Consider the following 17,975-nt stretch of genomic DNA (forward strand, 5'->3'; position numbering starts at 1 on the left):
GAGAGAGAGAGAGAGAGAAGAAGAAGTCGCCGAATGGATTGAAGGACATTGTATGGGGGAGGAATAATAACACACACACACACAGGGAGCCATGCTGCCACCTCGTCTTGGCTGCTACAGCCGCCGTCCCTGTCTCCGCCTCCGCCACCGCTACCACCATTGCCACCGACCAGGGGCAGATCTAGCCATTTTGGGGCCCTAGGCGAAATGTCAACATTGGGCCCTCAAAAGTCATTATGTAGATATATGATTTTGTGTTTTGGTGCTATTTAAGTGTTTTGTCTCATATATGTCTTTTATTACGTTGCATAAGTGACAAAGCCTACTTTTTGTGTGTTTACTGCAACTGGCGTGACAGTAGGGGCCCCTATGGAGGACAGGTTTAGTCAGGGCCCTAGGCAATTGCCTAGATTTGCCTAATGGAAAGTCCGCCTCTGCCACCGACGCCACTGATGGAAGTGACTGGGCCGACAGGACGGACGTCATATGTCATCGCTCTAATGGATGTGGCCATGTGACTAACCTCTGGAAAGTGAAAGGCTTCAATGCTGATGCTTGCTGCTGCTGCTTCAATGACCCGTAAAATAAAAGCATCTTTGGCAGCATTTACTCTTTACCTTCGGTAGAAAAGGGGCAATCAAGCGAGTCTTAATGCTTGATGCAGTATAGCTTTGGTCAGTCAGACAATTACTCCTGTGACTATTATTTGCATAATCCCTCCGAGTTTGCATAATATACTCAGATTATACACATCTTTAAAAAAGAGTAACGTCATCTATATTTATCACTTGTAACCTCTACTTAGATTTGAAGAAAATCTATAAATGAGCAGAAATTAATGAAAACGTGAATGAATACATTGTTACATACATATGGTAGGCTACATCTCAGCGCACCCTCAGGTGGATTCAAGGAGCATTTTCTTCTGAATGGAATACAACATGCTGTATGAAAGGTTGCCAATTTACCAGTATGGTTCAACCACTTTAACCCGTTAAAACACAACGTTATACATTTGTTGTTACCAGAATGGCAATGACCAAGTCATACTAAAGGCCCAGTGTTATGTCATAGTAGGGTAGTACTATGGTAATCAACCTTTCAATGATTATTACAGCGTGCCTCAGATGGTAAAGCGTGCATTGTGGGGCTACAGGAAAAGGGAGATTGAAAGGGAAAGAACAAGGATGAGTACTGTAGAATGTTCCAGAATCTGTGGGATGGACCCTCACTTGTGCCTCACTTGCAAGGGGAAGCAACAACTTCTGCACTTCAGCTCCTTTCAGAGCCCATTGTTTATACAGCAGCCATAGCTGTATGATTTCTTACCACTGAAGCGTCCCAAGACAATATGCAAACGTCTAAAGCCTAGCCCAGAGAGCAAGTGTCAAGGGAAAGTTCTATTCTTACGGGAAAACTCTAGGGGGTCAAAAGGTGAAGGAGGGAGAGGGATGTGACTGAAAACAACCAGAAAACAAAAAAAACAAGCACACAATGTCCTCCATTTAATCCGCATAATAAGTCATTATAGCGCTGCATTCATTTTGAATTTGTTAAGTTAACGGTGATTGGAGCTCTGTGTTAGGACTAATCACAAACCAACACACTTGTATGGTTTTCTCATTAGCTGTGTGTAGCTTTTGAGTTCACAAGACGCATTATCCTATACATTTTTTTCTCTCTCTCTCTCTCTCTCTCTCTCTCTCTCTCTCTCTCTCTCTCTCTCTCTCTCTCTCTCTCTTTCTCTTTCTCTTTCTCTTTCTCTTTCTCTATCTCTCTCTCTCCCCTACCTCTCTCTCTCACACACACACACACGCACGTACACACACACACACACACACACTGATTGCAGTGAGTAATGTGCAATGAATACCAAACCAGATAGGCCTGTGCCACATTTAGACTTGTCCACCTACTCAGTGGTGTGAGAAAACCGGTGGTGGTAGTGGTGGGGGTGGGGGTGCATCATGACTGGGGAAGGGGTGGTGTGCGTGTGTGAGAGAGAGAGAGAGAGAGAGAGAGAGAGAGAGAGAGAGAGAGAGAGAGAGAGAGAGAGAGAGAGAGAGAGAGAGAGAGAGAGATAGCATTTGGAGTGGAGCCACTGCTCTGTTGGGTGGGTTAATTTTGGTGTGCAGGCAAGCAGGGGCAGAGGCTGGGGATTGGGAGGTGTGAATGGGAATGGTTGGGGAAATACTCACGCTCTGCAGGGACGCTGACGCTACTCTCACACTCGTGCATCAAAACCATAAAACTACAAACCTGGAAACCCCCAGTGGTGTAATAGGTCCGATGTTTTGTGGCCCCCCTCCCCCTCACTCACTCTACTTCCTTTCTTACACGCAGAGAGAGAGAGAGAGAGAGAGAGAGAGAGAGAGAGAGAGAGAGAGAAGGAGAAAGGTTCAACCTTGCAATGTGCAGAGAGTGAAGAGAGCAGAGCTGTGGTAACCATGGAGAGGAACTAGGAAATGCAAAATCCACTCTTGCTGAAATGTGAAATTTGTGTCTGTAAAAATGTGTGGCAGTTTGGAGCAGGGTGCTATTTTTACCTTTTTCGAGCAACTGCATGAAGGCACAGTGAACAAGCAAGCAAGCAGCCATATCTTTCCTCTTGTGTATAGGCTTGCAGTCTAGATTGGGGAAGTGTGGTCCACTCGCTCTTTTGTGGTCAGTATCGCTATGTATGACCATGGTAACATATGTACTGTATACGTACACATATGTAAATTACATCATTAGTAGACCCCCTCTGGCATAGTAACCCTCATATTGGCAACTTAACCCTTTGCCTCTCATGCTCGGATATGTATATGTATTGCATTGTATTGTATGCATTGCATTCTCATAAGCTGGATTCAACTAAGAGGTGTAACGTGCTAAAAGCAACTGAGTGCTCATTCCTTAAGAAATATACAAAATAACAGGACAGCACTCCACGTTGTGTATTTTATTGCCCGTCAGACGTTTTGGTCTTAATCCTCCTCAGTGTCAGGCAAACGTTTGTTGTATGTAAACGTGTGTATAGTAGTGTCTGTGTACCAGAATTGTTACACTGCTATTGGCCATTGATCCCTTGTTTGCAGTACCATCACTGCCATAGAGGTCTATTGCATTCACATGAGAAAGAAAGAAAGCAGAAAAAAAGCAAACCACTCATCCTGGCAGATGCCTACGTATATGCACACACACACACACACACACACACACACACACACACACACACACACACACACACACACACACACACACACACACACACACACACACACACACACACACACACACACACACACACACACACACACATTACACATCCTCCCCCTCCCAAGAGCCTGGCTTACTAAAATGGACAGCAGCTCAAGTGAGTAAGAGCTGGCGGTTGGTTTGCTGGTGAGGGGTTCTGATCTGATGCCTGCGCCTGCCTGCCCGTCTTCCTGCTCAGCGGTGGATCTACCCATTTTGGGGCCCTTGGCAAAATATGAACATGGGGCCCGCAAAGCTCATTATATAGACATACGATTTTGTGTTTCGGTGATATTTTAGTGTTTTGTCTCATTTATATCTCTGATTACTATACATAAGTCACAAATTAAGATCAAGCATACTTTTTTGTGCTATTACCGCGACTGCTGTGACAGTTGGGGCCCATATGGCAGTCAGATTTGATGGGGGCCCTAGGCAATTGCCTAGGTTTGCTTAATGGAAAGTCTGCCTCTGTTCCTGCTGCTCTGCTGGGTTGAATAATGGTTTAAGTATAGTGCCAAACTCACATGGCCCCCTTCGTGGCAACACACTCATGTACATCCCTGATTGATATATTTCCATGGAAACATCCCTCTCTACACTGTACAGCTCTGTTGCTAAGGAGTGGGCCTTGGCAAGATTTTTTTTCTCTCTCTCTCTTCTCTCTCTTGTGCTCTCTCTCCTTTTCTGAACCGTTTTTTTTTCCCTTCCTCTCTCTCGCTTTCTCTCTCTCTCTCTCTCTCTCTCTCTCTCTCTCTCTCTCTCTCTCTCTCTCTCTCTCTCTCTCTCTCTCTTTCTCTCTCTCTCTCTATCTCTCTCTCTTACTCTCTCTCATCTGTGTTCAGTACTGAAAGCAGAGCACACACAGGATTTCTCTCCTCATCATGACTTGTGCTTCCCGTGGTTTTGCTTGCTGTGGCATCACAGGTGGTCGTTCTCATGTCTGTTGCTCCAGTTTCTGGCTCCAAAGTTTTCGTGGGGATGTGGCGGAGAGTCGTCGGCAGTGTGGCCTGATCGACAGACGTTGAGTGTTGAGAGTTTTTTTTATTTTTCTCTTCTGGCTGTTTTGGAGTTAAAAAAACACAAAAATTGTTTTCTCGAAAGGAAAAAAGGGTTTCCATTTGACGAGAGGGGAAGAGGGAAACCAGTGGAGAAGTGGTCGGGGGCCCAAATGGACGACCTTCCTAGGAGGAAGAAGGTCCACTTTGGAGGTATGGTGTGTGGTTTTTTTTGGAGAGTGAGATCAGCTGATCTGGCATGTGATCATTGGACTTTTCGCTGTATTGAGTGCAAGCTGTTGAAGTTGTGTGACTGTGGAGAAACAGAAATGGACAACTCAAATTTACATTCGTTTTGTCCCCCACTGTTTGTCTTGATTGTCTTCCTCTTTGATCATTGTTCAACGTGTACATTTTTATGATAATTATATGGAGTTATTATTAAGCAACTATGTCTCCCCATGAGAACAGATTCATGTGTGAATGTATGTGTTAATGGCGCTGATAACAATGTAATACGTACAGTCTTGGTGTGGAATCTCAAAGTGGACGTTCCTAATGTCCATTCCACTGTTTCGCAAATTTCAAAAGGGAATTTTACACATTTCTCAGCATGGATGATACACTAAGTTAAGCATGGTCCCTGTGACATTTTACATTAGGCTACATTACATTGCATTTGTCAGACGCTTTATAATCAAAGCGACTTTCAAATGAGGACATAATCATAGCCAACATCACAAGCAGATACAAAGTGCACAGGAGATATACAGAACAGCAAGTGCAAATACAAAGACATGTTTAATGGACATAATGGTCAAGACACAACGGCCCCCTTATAAGAAACCCAGAGGAGAGGAGACAAGTGGATCTTGTGACCCCGGCTAATTCACTCTTCGCCGCTGTGGCTTCTGTCAGCTGTCAAGTGGACTTGTTTTGTGCTGTCGGCAGAGAGAAAGTGTCTTCACACTCGAGAACTTTTTTTTTGCTGAAAAGTGCTAGACAGCACGACAACTTAGCAATGACAGGGTGTTTCAATAGCCAACGAATGAGCATATGTGTGTGTGAGAGCGATAAATAGAAAGAAATGGGAAGAGAGAAATAGAGAGAGTCGTAAAAGAATGAGAGTGATACAGACATGCAATCGGTTGATCGTTTTGATGCTTGTTTAAGGTATGATGTAGCAGTAAATGCCATCCAATAGCAGAGCGTCACACACTGAAATCTGAGTTATGATAGTGTACATTCACTTGGAGATGGTGGATGTATGTGACATGGCAAACAAACATTGTAATTCAGTTTGTAAAATGCACATGCATGCATTGTACACACACACACACACACACACACACACACACACACACACACACACACACACACACACACACACACACACACACACACACACGCACACACACACGCACACACACACACACACACCAAGCCCTCCCCCACGCTCTTTACACTCATATCAAAAATATCTCGGGCTGAACAAAGAAACGAAGCGGCTGTGTGAGCCTGTGACTTTAACGTTGAACCAGTGAGTAGGTTGGAAGGGGGAAAGTGTCGAATCCCACGCAGGCAGGCAGCCTCCTGATGACTGATATCATCACGGATCAGCGGAACTGCAGGCGAGCAGAACAATAGCGGCACACTGAAGCACAGTTGGAGAGGCTGCCTGCCTGCCGAGCTCTACAAGACTCCTCTCACACAGCATCATCTGCACAGACACACACACACACACACACACACACACACACACACACACACACACACACACACACACACACACACACACACACACACACACACACACACACACACACACACACACACACACACACACACACACAAACACAGATTTACAAATGCACCCATATCTGCTCCAACATGTGTGATAACCTTAGCTTGGCATTTAGTTAGGTCGGGACAGCAATCTGAAGATAAGTGAAAAAGAGGGAAAATATTGTTGTTGTTGGGTTTTTTTTCCAAACAGGTTGTGAGATTATATCTATGTGTGGCTATACACCTAATGGATTAGAAGGTTATGCCTGTGTCTCCCAAGAGAAATATCTGGGCTATCATCAGCCAATCTAGATGGAGGAGGTACAGGAGGGGGCTGAGGGGGAGGTGAGGGAGGAGGGGGAGGTGGCGATGGAGGTGGATGATGCACTCTCTTAACCTTCAGTTTCATGTTGCCTGCCAGCCAGCCGAGATTTTATTAACCACATAAGTTCCTTATCTCTGTTGACCCCCAAACCCATTTTGCGACCTTTTCTCTTCCTCCCTCCCCCCTCCCTCCCGGTGTCCTTTTGGCAGGTCAGGGATGTAATCTGGAATGGGGTGCCTTAGTGAGGCAGCCTTGTGTTGTTGTTGCGGCCATTGTGCCGTTGGCCCTGTAGGTTAGCCTGGTTCCTACCAGACCTCTGTGTGTGTGTGTAACTCTGGACCCCCCTGGTGATGCTCAACACACACATCGGTCTGGGAGCGTGTAGCTGGATCCAATTTCTCCACTCAAAAAAGAATTTCAGTATTTATTGCTTCAATATCAATGGTAGCTCGCATTTATGAGTCACATGACATATTATAAACTATATTTATGCTTTAGAGATCAACAGATAACGTTTTTGAAGAAATTTGTTGATATTGAAGAAATAAATGCTCCGATTGTTTTTTTGACTGGAGAAATGGACATGCTACATGCTCCCTGACCTAGTAGTGAGGCAACCTGTAGGTATGTTTGCTTACATGACTTGTTTGCGTTTGTGTCGCCCTGCAGTTGACTTGGCTAGCTGCAGTCATTCACTGTGGTCACAGCACCCATGCCACATGGCACCTAATGGTGTATGTATAACATTGTTCATGGAGATCAGCTTGCAAAATGAAGGGCATTGATTAACTGTGGTGAAGTTTTTTTTCTTGTACATTGTTGGTTGAGGAACCTTACCAATGATTATTATTTTGAATTGATATGTCCTATTTGGTTAAAGTTTGGTTTAAGACGATAACTTGATCATATCCAGCATTTACCTATTCCCAGGGATTAAAGTTTTCCGTCGCTACGACGGAATTCCGTCAACTGGATTTTCGTTTGGACGGATTTCCGTCCGTATAATTTATGTCAATTAATTTACAATTTTTACTTTCCAACTGAACACAAATCGAGAGCACTCCTGGTCATGAGAAGGGGACGAGAGGTGTGTTTGGTGTAGGCCTACGGATGTAGTTAGGCTATACACTCCACCATTGGCGGTGTGATACAACATTCACTCATCAGTAGCCTAGTTTTGGGTCATCCCCTGTTCTTCCGTGTTCCAAAAAAAAGTACACGAGCGGTCAACAATTCTGTGGCAGCGCAACGCGAGAGATTAAAAAAATAAAAAGCCAAAATTGTTGCTGATGGCAGAAAAGAAAATAATTGTAATACAATGTATAAAGTGCAGTGACGTTTCCATATCATTGCACCTGCCGTGGCAGATATTTAGAAAAAAAAATGAATAGTTTACTTCGACTGCGTATGATGTCCTTCTCATGAAGGGTTTGCCTTTTAAGCATTGTGACTCTTACTAGCATTATTCATAGCCCCTATGGGAAGATTATGGCAGCTATCTAGGATAGCCTACCATGCGTTTCATCCTCAAAGTTTAGCGCGTTTGACTGGCTGCGTGTAGAGCTAGTTGTCTTTTGACAACGGATAATTCACAGTCTCATCTGTACTCATAGCAGATTAACTTTGTTGTTGCCGATATATATATTCAAGAAATAAGTTAAAAATGGGTTGCATTTGGGTCACGGATAGGCTATCCCTGGCAGAGCCAATTTATGCGTCTTGTTCTGGGAAGCAGTGTTCTGATGGGTGGACTCATGGTCGATAAATGCCGTTTCGACGTTTGTTTCACTTTCAAGGCTGGTTACTGTGTGACGCTATTTCTGCTAACTGGAATAGTGTGCAGCAGCAACAGTTGTGTGTGCGCTTGTTTTTGAGTGGCTCAACGTCTGTGCCCATCTTCTCGGACTATGCGTTTCGTTTGAGTTCAGTTAGCCTATTTGCGCACTGCGCACTCAGGACTGATGGGTGGGTGATTTCCCTTGATTCGAGTGGAAAGCTGCGCGACAAGCTTGGGAAAGTGTGTTACTTTTGTAAACGATAGACGTATGTCTGTGACTGTCGTGTCTGCTGCTTCCTGTCAGCTTGTAGAACACGTGCGCATAGGAAGAATCGGGGACGTTTTTTAAATCAATGGTAAGCGTGTGCTTGGCACCGCACATCGAGAAGCAAAAAAGTAGCCAGTAGTTTTCAAAACGGTAGGGTAGAACACAGAGGTAGACATACCGCACCCTGTTTGTAAACGTCAACAAGTTATTTGTAACAGGATGAATACTGAAAAAGGGTGAAAAACATACAAATAATTAAAGCTAGTTTTCTCCCTCTGATTGCTATGATCAGGGCTTTTTAAATGTCAGAAATACAACTGCAAGCAATGCGCACCAGTGCTTTCACCAGAACAGTGTTTGCCCATTCTAATGTGAAAGACAAAATATAGCCTACTACTACAACAAAAAACCCCATAATGGGATCACTCACTGTATCAACACATTGCAATTCCAAGTCAATAATTCTGTGAGATCAGCTACCATTTTGAAGCAGCATTCATTGTGAATCCATTCTGCATGATGTTGGGAACAATTCATAAACAATGGGTAGAAATAAGAGGAAATAACCAAAACATGCCCCAAATTTCAGTTCAGTCTGATATAGTATCCATTATCCCTCCATTCTCGGCCAGTTCTAGTCAATCTGGTGAGCGGCCTAGGCCTGCCCGCCCTCTTTCCTTTTTTTGTATTTAGAAATTGGCATCTGTAAACATAGCATTGTAGGCCTACATCTGATTGAGCACATCTGATCTAGTACCTACAGGTACACTCATACTGAGTCTATATAGGTCTACTGAGTGTATAATGAATATTCATTGTTCATGTGAAGTGTAAAGATTTATGTTGGTTGAAGTTCTGATTTTGTGGCACTTTTTGGTATTACTGGCGCCCTCAAGACATAGGCCTATTCTGCTCTAGGCGACTGCCGCGTCTGCCTATGCCGCTGGCTCTGGCACCATTCCTTGCATGTATGTTTCGTCATGAGGGCAGAGCCTGGCTACATTGGTTTTCGTAGGGTTACGGAGTGATACTCGATCGGGTGCCTAACCGGTAAAAAAGTTCAGTCAGATTACTTTTTTTTGCTTTAATCCCTGTATTCCTCATTGTAGCTCAAATACAGTACATCCATATTCCAGAGGACTATAATGTTTGAAATTTATAATATTTGAATTGAGCCATTTAAGTTGCTTTGGTGGGAATGTCTGTATACATCCCCATGCAGTATGTACAGTATGTCTACGGTAGAGGTGTTGCCATTGAGAGTAAAGTATTTCACTAAACAATGCTGAGACTGTATGAGCTGACACAAACCACAGATGTCCAATATTGAGGTGTTTATAAAGGTGTAATTGTGTCTCTGTTGTGATTTCCCTTTTAGATTCCAGAGCTGACCGATCAGAGAGGAGGAAGCTCTTTCGACATTACACAGTGGGATCCTACGACAGTTTTGATGCATCAAGGTGAATACAGATACAATACATGTATACATACACATGCATGCGTTCACACCCACACATACTGTGCAGTATGTGTAAATATACACACATATACAATACGTACACAGACACATGCACATGCACTCACACACACACAAATAAACACACCCAACACATACCCCATCGTTGTGAACACAGACGTGCAAACACTTTTGTACTGGCGCATAGTTTACACAAAAATCTAGCCAGAATCTTGGTAGAATTACATATTTAAGCGCTTATTATGTATATGTATGCTTATGTATTTGGTAATATCAGCCTTCATACTCATATACGCAGATATGGACAGGATAATTGTATCACTTAATAGTGAAATAGTGAAATACATTTTAATACTTGTTTCTCTGAGAAAACGATTCTTCTGTTAATTGACTTAAATGAACTCCATTCTTGAGGTCCAGGTGTATCAGGTCATTGATTATACATGACCCACTCTTTCTTCTGTGTTCCTCCATTTTACCTTGTTCATTCATGTGAAGCACTGATTGTCATCATGATATTACAGCTTGCACACAACTAAGTGTGAAAATCCCCTAAGACAAGTGATCTCCTTCGGTACACTGTAGACATCTGTTTGAGACACTGCTGTATTTGCAGTGAGTTTTGTCTTTGTCTCTATTAAGTGGACATGGTTTGATAGTTTCCCTTGTTCCGTTGAACAGAGATATAAGCCTTCATTAAACGTATGTTGTTTTGTTTGCGGATGATAAAGATATGGTAAAACCACACACCATCCAAATACTGTTGATTTGAATGTTGTTTTTCTCAGTTTTTTTTTCAATGGTGTGAAAATGCTTTGCTGTCAGATGGCTAGTTATGCAAGCAGTGCTGAGACTTGAAGGTGTGTGTGTGTGTGTGTGTGTGTGTGTGTGTGTGTGTGTGTGTGTGTGTGTGTGTGTGTGTGTGTGTGTGTGTGTGTGTGTGTGTGTGTGTGTGTGTGTGTGTGTGTGTGTGTGTGTGTGTGTGTGTGTGTGTGTGTGGCGGGGTTTGGGGGTGGGATGTTTCACAATTGCTTATGGGTAGAATCATGGCCAGCAGGCTACTGTACACTATGAATATTCTTCTCACCATGTTTGTTGTGTGATTATGACGCTGTAAAGCAGTATCACTTCTGGTGAACACATCCATCCGATCCCAGCCCTCGCAGGTCAACAATAGTTCTTAAAGGAAAAGTCCATCGTTTATCCATAATAAAGCATGCTCTTCTACTCTAACAAGAGTTCATCCCTACAGTACCTCTCACGTCTTGATGAACTCATTTCAGGTCAGGTTATTATGGATACACGGTGGACTGTTCCTTTAACACTCTACTCTACTCCATTATACTCTACTCTACTCTATTCTACTCTACTCTATTCTACTCTACTCTACTCTACTCTACTCTACTATATTATACTCTACTCTACTCTAGTCTACTCTACTCTACTCTACTCTAGTCTACTCTACTCTACTCTACTCTACTCTACTCTACTCTACTCTACTCTAACATTAACTTCTATATACAGTATCTTCTACTTCATTTCATTATTTTTTGTTTTAAACATTGTTGTTAATCTATCTTTTAAGCACATTGAGATGCATGTCCTGTATGAAATTGTGCTATACAAATACAGTTTTCTCCCTGGTATTATGCTAAGGTTCTTTTTAATCACAGAAGCACCCCTCTCTTGGGTATATCATGAATGTACAGTACATACAGTCTACTAGAACATGCCACCTGTTATACAGCATCTCAACATTGTGCATTATCACGTGAAACTTGCCATGCGTGGACATGGCCTGGATTTGTTGCACAACTGATAATGAAACTAATGGTTGCGCTGAGGAGTTCAGGAAGAGTAGTCAAGAATAAGCAGTTAGAGTATCAGGCTTGTAGCCCAAAGGTTGCTGGTTCGATTCCCGACCCGCCCAGGTTGGTGGAGGGAGTAATTAACCAGTGCTCCCCCCATCCTCCTCCATGCGGTATTTTGGCATAGTACCGCCCTGCTGCACTGGTCCCTTGGGGTGCCGTTTGGGGGCTACCTCCTTTATTGGTTAAGGCTTAAATGCAATTGTTTTGTGTGCAGTGAGCACTGTATGCTGTGGTGCTGTGTCACAATGACAATAGGAGCTTCCCAGGCGGGTTTTCACTTTTCACTTCACTTAAAGCAGTGGTTCTCAAACTTTTTTCATCATTCCCCCCTTCAGAGAGTCTATGCTTCCGGGGCCCCCCAAGCAACCGCAGACTGATTTTGCCATCGCTGCGCAGAATCAAAGGAAAGGTGACTGGTGAGATTGAACAAAGAGGGACTGCATTCGAATGCAAATGTGTGTTCATTTCCTATGCTATTCAAATTCATTACAATAATATAATGTTGGTGAGGGCTTTAAACTTATTGGCTTATTGGTGAGACAGGAAATAATTTCCTTGGGGGTAAAAACCCAAAATCATATGTCACACGCCCCCCCCTGAGATGCCTTCACGTCCCGCCAGGGGGGCTTACGCCCCACTTTGAGAAACACTGACTTAAAGAGTAATGTAAATGGCCACAGTGTACAGTGCACACACCTCCTCTCCTCAGTGAGCCCAGGTGAGGACAAAGTTGGGTCTAGTCATACCATACACAGTATTTATTTAGCGTTAATTGAACACTTTGATAGAGAGTTGGACCAACACCAGGGGTGTTACTATAAACTCAGCGCTGTAAGCATTGAAATAACATTGTAAAACGTACTGTGCAAAGAGGAAATAGTTAAATGTAGTACAACGAACAAACGTCAAAATGTTTGTTTGCCAGTTCAAAATGGCAGAAGCATGGCAAGTATTTGCCTGCTGAGGAGAGCATGTGTGCTGAAGTGTTGCCATTGCAAATTGGGTAAATCCTCAGGGAGCTGCTGCTACCAGTGTGTGGGGACATTCTTTTTTTTTCCCAGTACATGCTCTTTTCATTTGGTTTTGTCCAATCAAGTCGAGGGCCAAACTCAATATTTATTTTAAAAAGGGACTAAGATTGTGCGTGCATGCACTTAATACTCATAGTTAGGCCTACATTTCACACACACACACACACACACACACACACACACACACACACACACACACACACACACACACACACACACACACACACACACACACACACACACACACACACACACACACACACACACTCTCTCGTGTTGCATATAAGTGTGAGCTGTTTAATTGGCCTGGGCCCACTCATAGCCATGTGACACACCAGATTTCATGTTCCACTCTATACATGTTACACTATTCATGGGCCAACTGTAATACACATTTGAAATCATCTTGCAAGCCGAATAAAATGACTCCGCGAGCCAGATTTGACCCCCGTGCAGGCCTAAGTTTTACATCCCTGGGATACAGAGGCAGAGGTGGGGAGACACACACACACACACACACACACACACACACACACACACACACACACACACACACACACACACACACACAAACAGACAGACAGACAGACAGACAGACACACACACACACACACACACACACACACACACACACACACACACACACACACACACAGAAAGAGTAAGCGCCACCACTATATCCTCGGGTTTTTTTTTTTTTTACTGTGCCAAGAAACCAGCTGACACACCCTGTGTACAGCTCTGGTTTCCATGGATACAGAGCAAATTCATGTCAGTGCAGACTAGAGACTAGAGAGAGAGAGCCCACTAGTGCATCCTGCAGTGGCTGCTTCACGAGGACAAGACGAGAGAGTTCTCGCTAGGTAAACTTTGACACACCGCATTGCATTCCCCTGCAGTGTGGAAACCGCCATATGGTGAGATGGGGGAGATGAAAGTAGGCTGTAATAGGCTGCTTCCTGGGTCATGGGGTGGGCATACAGTATGCTCATGTAAGGGACACACTGCATGTATCTCTCCATAGATGATTACTCTAAGTAGCCTATGCCATATAAGCCCTTATACTTTATGTAGCCACTGGTATCCGGCACACCCCCCCCCCCCCTACAGACACAGTGCCTTTTGCCATGTTAATTCAACACTTAGAAATTGGTACAGACACTAAGCCTATGTACGTGTTAAATTTGAGTTGTGAATTAACACTTCAGATTTTAGATATTGTGTAGTAAACAGAGGAGTTGTACAGCCGTTACAGTCTACCCAGGTAGAGATCGGAGAGTGCTGGAATCAGTCACTCACAAACCACACATTCAGTGACTAAGTGATTGCTCCTGAAAATTACTGGAGGACAGGGGCAATTGCTCAATAAAAAACACAATTACGGCAATAGGCTTGCAAATGTTTCTGACCAAAGGCCCCATACTTGGTCGGACAAATGTCAGTCTTATATGCCTTATGTGTTGCTATGCCAACTAGGCTATATAACATTGGAGGCTGCACTGTCATCAGAGCTTCTCTTGAACAGGATTTATTTTTATGGGGGGGGGGGGGGTAACCTGGGAGTCAGTTGCAGGATGTTGCTGTGGTATTCTGGTAGCCAGTGCCTCTAGTTAACAGATTTGTGGAGTCCATAGATCTATTAGCTTTTTTGTTTGGATAGCCTATAGGCCTACAGTAGCCTATGCCAGGGATTCTAAAGATGGTAATAGGGTTATGAATAATATTGCCTGATGTTTGCTTGCTGGTTGAGAAACCACATAATTTTTGTGCATTCTAAGATGCCTTTTATCGAAACCATTTAATAAGCCCTTAATTTAATCCATGCCAAATACATGCATGTTCCCACAGTTTTGCTTATAACATACAGTAGCGTTCTGTTTCTGAAGATTGTTTTTATAGTGTAAAGCCTCAATGGTGATGGTCTTTTCTTGGTATTTTTGTACTACACTCCCCACTTCTGTTTTTTACCGACTGTCAAAATGCGTTTTCATTCATGCATTCACTTACTGTCTGTCAGCCTCTACAGTAACTACCCCCCCCCCATCTCTCTCTCTCTCTCTCTCTCTCTCTCTCTCTCTCTCTCTCTCTCTCTCTCCTTTTCGCTCTGCTCTCCCCCCAAAGCCGGTTTACCCGCAAAGATTCTGCAACACAGCATCTCATGTATTTCTCTGGTGGATTTCACAGCCTATCTAGTGGGGATGTTTGTTTGCTTCTCGCGCGGAGCTTGCCTCGTTTGCCCCCGCTGGCCCTCGCCTTATCGCACTGCCGCTCCTCTGACGGCAAAGGTGGTGTTGTTTCGCTCGGTGGAGTAATCGCCGATGGTGCAATTTAGCAATATCGCAACGCGCGCTTTGTAAATCATGCCGCGGGGACAGCCGACGCCTGTCATGATGAAGCACCTCTCCGCCGGGCGAACAGCTGTTGCGATGATGAGGATGATAGGATGCAATAACGGCCGTTATGCGCGGAATTTTCTCCACAGCGACTGTGTTATTGACGAAAAGACGGTGGTGCTGCAGAAGAAGGATAATGAGGGATTCGGGTTTGTTCTGCGAGGGGCGAAAGGTAAGAGCCAACCTGAACCCAACTGTTTATGCCTCCCTCATCATTATCGTCATCATCATAATCTTCATCTTCATCATTTTGCGTCTCTCACACCGTTAGCCTATGTGTGTTCCTCCGTGTCTTCTTGTTTAAAGTTTGCCAGATTTAATAGCGCGTTTCAATTCATGCACGCACCTCTCCCGTGGCTAGCAACTGTACTGTGGAGGCGACGGAAAGTTGCTGCTCCGTTTGATTTAGTTGCATTTACTTTGATAGCTCTCAAGGCAATGATGCACTGCATGACACGTTTATTATAGGCCTACCTCATTGTGGCACATAACAATTAAGAACACATTGCTAACCTTCCTTTTGGAAAGATAATGTCAAACAAAAGAAACAAATTTAAAATAATAAATGAAAAGTTAACAAAATACCACAGTTGGTAGATGCAAAGGTTTAATTGATTCTGTTGGTAGTTATGACTTCAAATTAATCAGAATAAGGTGTATGGATGACCCCTAACTGATGGCATAGGTATACGTTTTCGCAGACACCCATGCAAAGCTAATGGCATATACACTAACAACGTTACTGTCAACATAATTGGGCATGGTCCATGTAGCACTTGTGTATCTAATGAAGCATGTAAACATGGTTGGCAGAAAAACTTCCCCGTAGTCTGTACAAGAACAGTAGAAGCAGCACTAAGACATACTGTAATAACCTGGGCTGCCATGATCAGAGTTTGGTCACATAACAAATGTACAGGAGTGTTTTTACTCTTCATTTTACTACGGTAGTAACATTGAGACAATTGCCTCTTCTCCAAGTGAGCCCTTGCCAAAAAAGGCTAGAAAGTTTTAAGGAAGCCCACTGCAAATCCCAAGGGAAGCCAAAATAAGACTTTATTTTCACTGGGGAGACTTACGGTACGTTGGCTACAGTACAACCTCCAGATAATTGATAAATGAGTACGCGTATTCAACCACATGTACTAGTGGACAGAGACCATGATGAATACACAATCATAAAAGGCCTAATGTATCGTAGTTTCATTCGAGTGATGACGCTGTAGGCTATACAGTCTAATAGCAGATGGAATAAATGGCCTGTGGTAGTGCTCCCTCTTACATCACACTGTAGATGGATACAGCAGTTGTTACTGAAAGAGCTGTTACCTCACTTTTCACTGTCTACCATCCATCACATTGTAGCATTCTACCATCGGAGTATGGCTGATAATCCACTTGCATTGACTCCACACTTTTGTCTTTGGTAACACTTTAGAATAACTACCAATAAAAAGCCTTATAAACACTGTTAACATTTATTAATAAACAAAGCATTTAGATATGTTTGTAAATGAGGAAGAATCAAACTACAAATGAAGAGTTTAGATGCAAAACCGCCTAAGTGCCTTTTCAGAAATTAATCGTAATTCATTTTTATTTAATACAAAGCTAACAGAAATGCATATATGTTTATTTTTTTCATGTAATATAACTATTTATATGTATTATCAAGTACATTAATGTAAACCAAACCAACAACCGGGTTCTCTAAAAATATAGAAGTGCAGGTCTTCAGAAATGGAGTTAGGGGGTTTTGCATCTGAACTCTTCAAATACACAGTGGAATGGGAATCGACTTCTGGATTGGTTTTACGTATGTTTGTCTGCCGAATACTTCTATATCCAGTGGTTTCATGTCTTTTGCTCCTTGGAGGGCAAACATCCAGGACCGATGCGGCTTTCTTACTCATTTACAAACATCTTTTGTTTGGAATTAGTTAATTGTTTACAAAGTGTTTATAACACTTTTTACATGTAGTTATTATAAAGTGTTACCTTACCGTTTTTATTTGATTTTGTTTTTATTTTATCTGTCAGCAGCACAACACAACACACCCTCCATTCCCAAGCATGTGTGCTTTTCCCCCTTTGTCATCATGTGTCTCAACAGGTTTGCATGGTCATCTACAGTATGAGAGGAGGTGGATGCGTCACACCATCATCGCATACATGCATCGTCTGCCCCTGGTCCCCGTCACCATACATCCATTGTCCACTCATCCTCTAGCGCTGAATGCCCCATTCACGATGCTTCCCAGATTGGTTGGACTTCTGTGTTGTTGTTTACTTCTCGTTGATGTTTAGTCATTATGAGAACCATTGTACTGTGTCCGCTGTGACTGTGTGTACAGTATGTTGTTTTGGGGTGGGTGATGGGGAGGGAGAAGGGGGGGACTTGCATTTGTCAAGAGTGTTGTTGCACCCCCACTGCCATCATAACTTTTAGGCAATGCTTTGGGACAGTGTATGAATATAATTGTCGCGATCAAATCACAGTGGCTGTAGACAGAGGTGAGTTAGACGCACGTTTGAGCGTGTACAACTCCTGTCATCCTCTACCTGTGCACATCACACAGATGTTTTCACTAATTGGCTCATTTATCAGATGTTGCGCTAATTAGACTCAGCTGGTTAATTGGAAGGCTGGAACAAAATGCCTGCTTTACAATTTCCATCTCTGAAGTAAAGTAGTGCTCTGTCTGAAGCGCGACTGTTTTGGGTAACGCAACTCTGGAGTTGTCACCATTAGTGCAGTGATGGGCAGTATGGTCTTAGGGCCTACAATCTGGTACTGCAGTGGTTTCCAA

General features: G+C 43.3%; 1 protein-coding gene across 1 annotated transcript in view; it reads left to right on the forward strand.

The window, feature by feature from the left end:
• shank2b (SH3 and multiple ankyrin repeat domains 2b) overlaps window positions 1-17,975 on the forward strand; it is a 116,421-nt gene that overhangs the window by 63,372 nt on the left and 35,074 nt on the right. Inside the window, exons 13-14 of the mRNA XM_063196942.1 lie at window positions 9,772-9,853; window positions 15,255-15,337. Of these exons, the coding sequence (XP_063053012.1) occupies window positions 9,772-9,853; window positions 15,255-15,337 (165 nt within the window). The remainder of the gene's footprint in view (window positions 1-9,771; window positions 9,854-15,254; window positions 15,338-17,975) is intronic.

The sequence above is a fragment of the Engraulis encrasicolus genome, chromosome 4, assembly GCF_034702125.1.
Source record: "Engraulis encrasicolus isolate BLACKSEA-1 chromosome 4, IST_EnEncr_1.0, whole genome shotgun sequence".
Classification (NCBI taxonomy): Eukaryota; Metazoa; Chordata; class Actinopteri; order Clupeiformes; family Engraulidae; genus Engraulis; species Engraulis encrasicolus.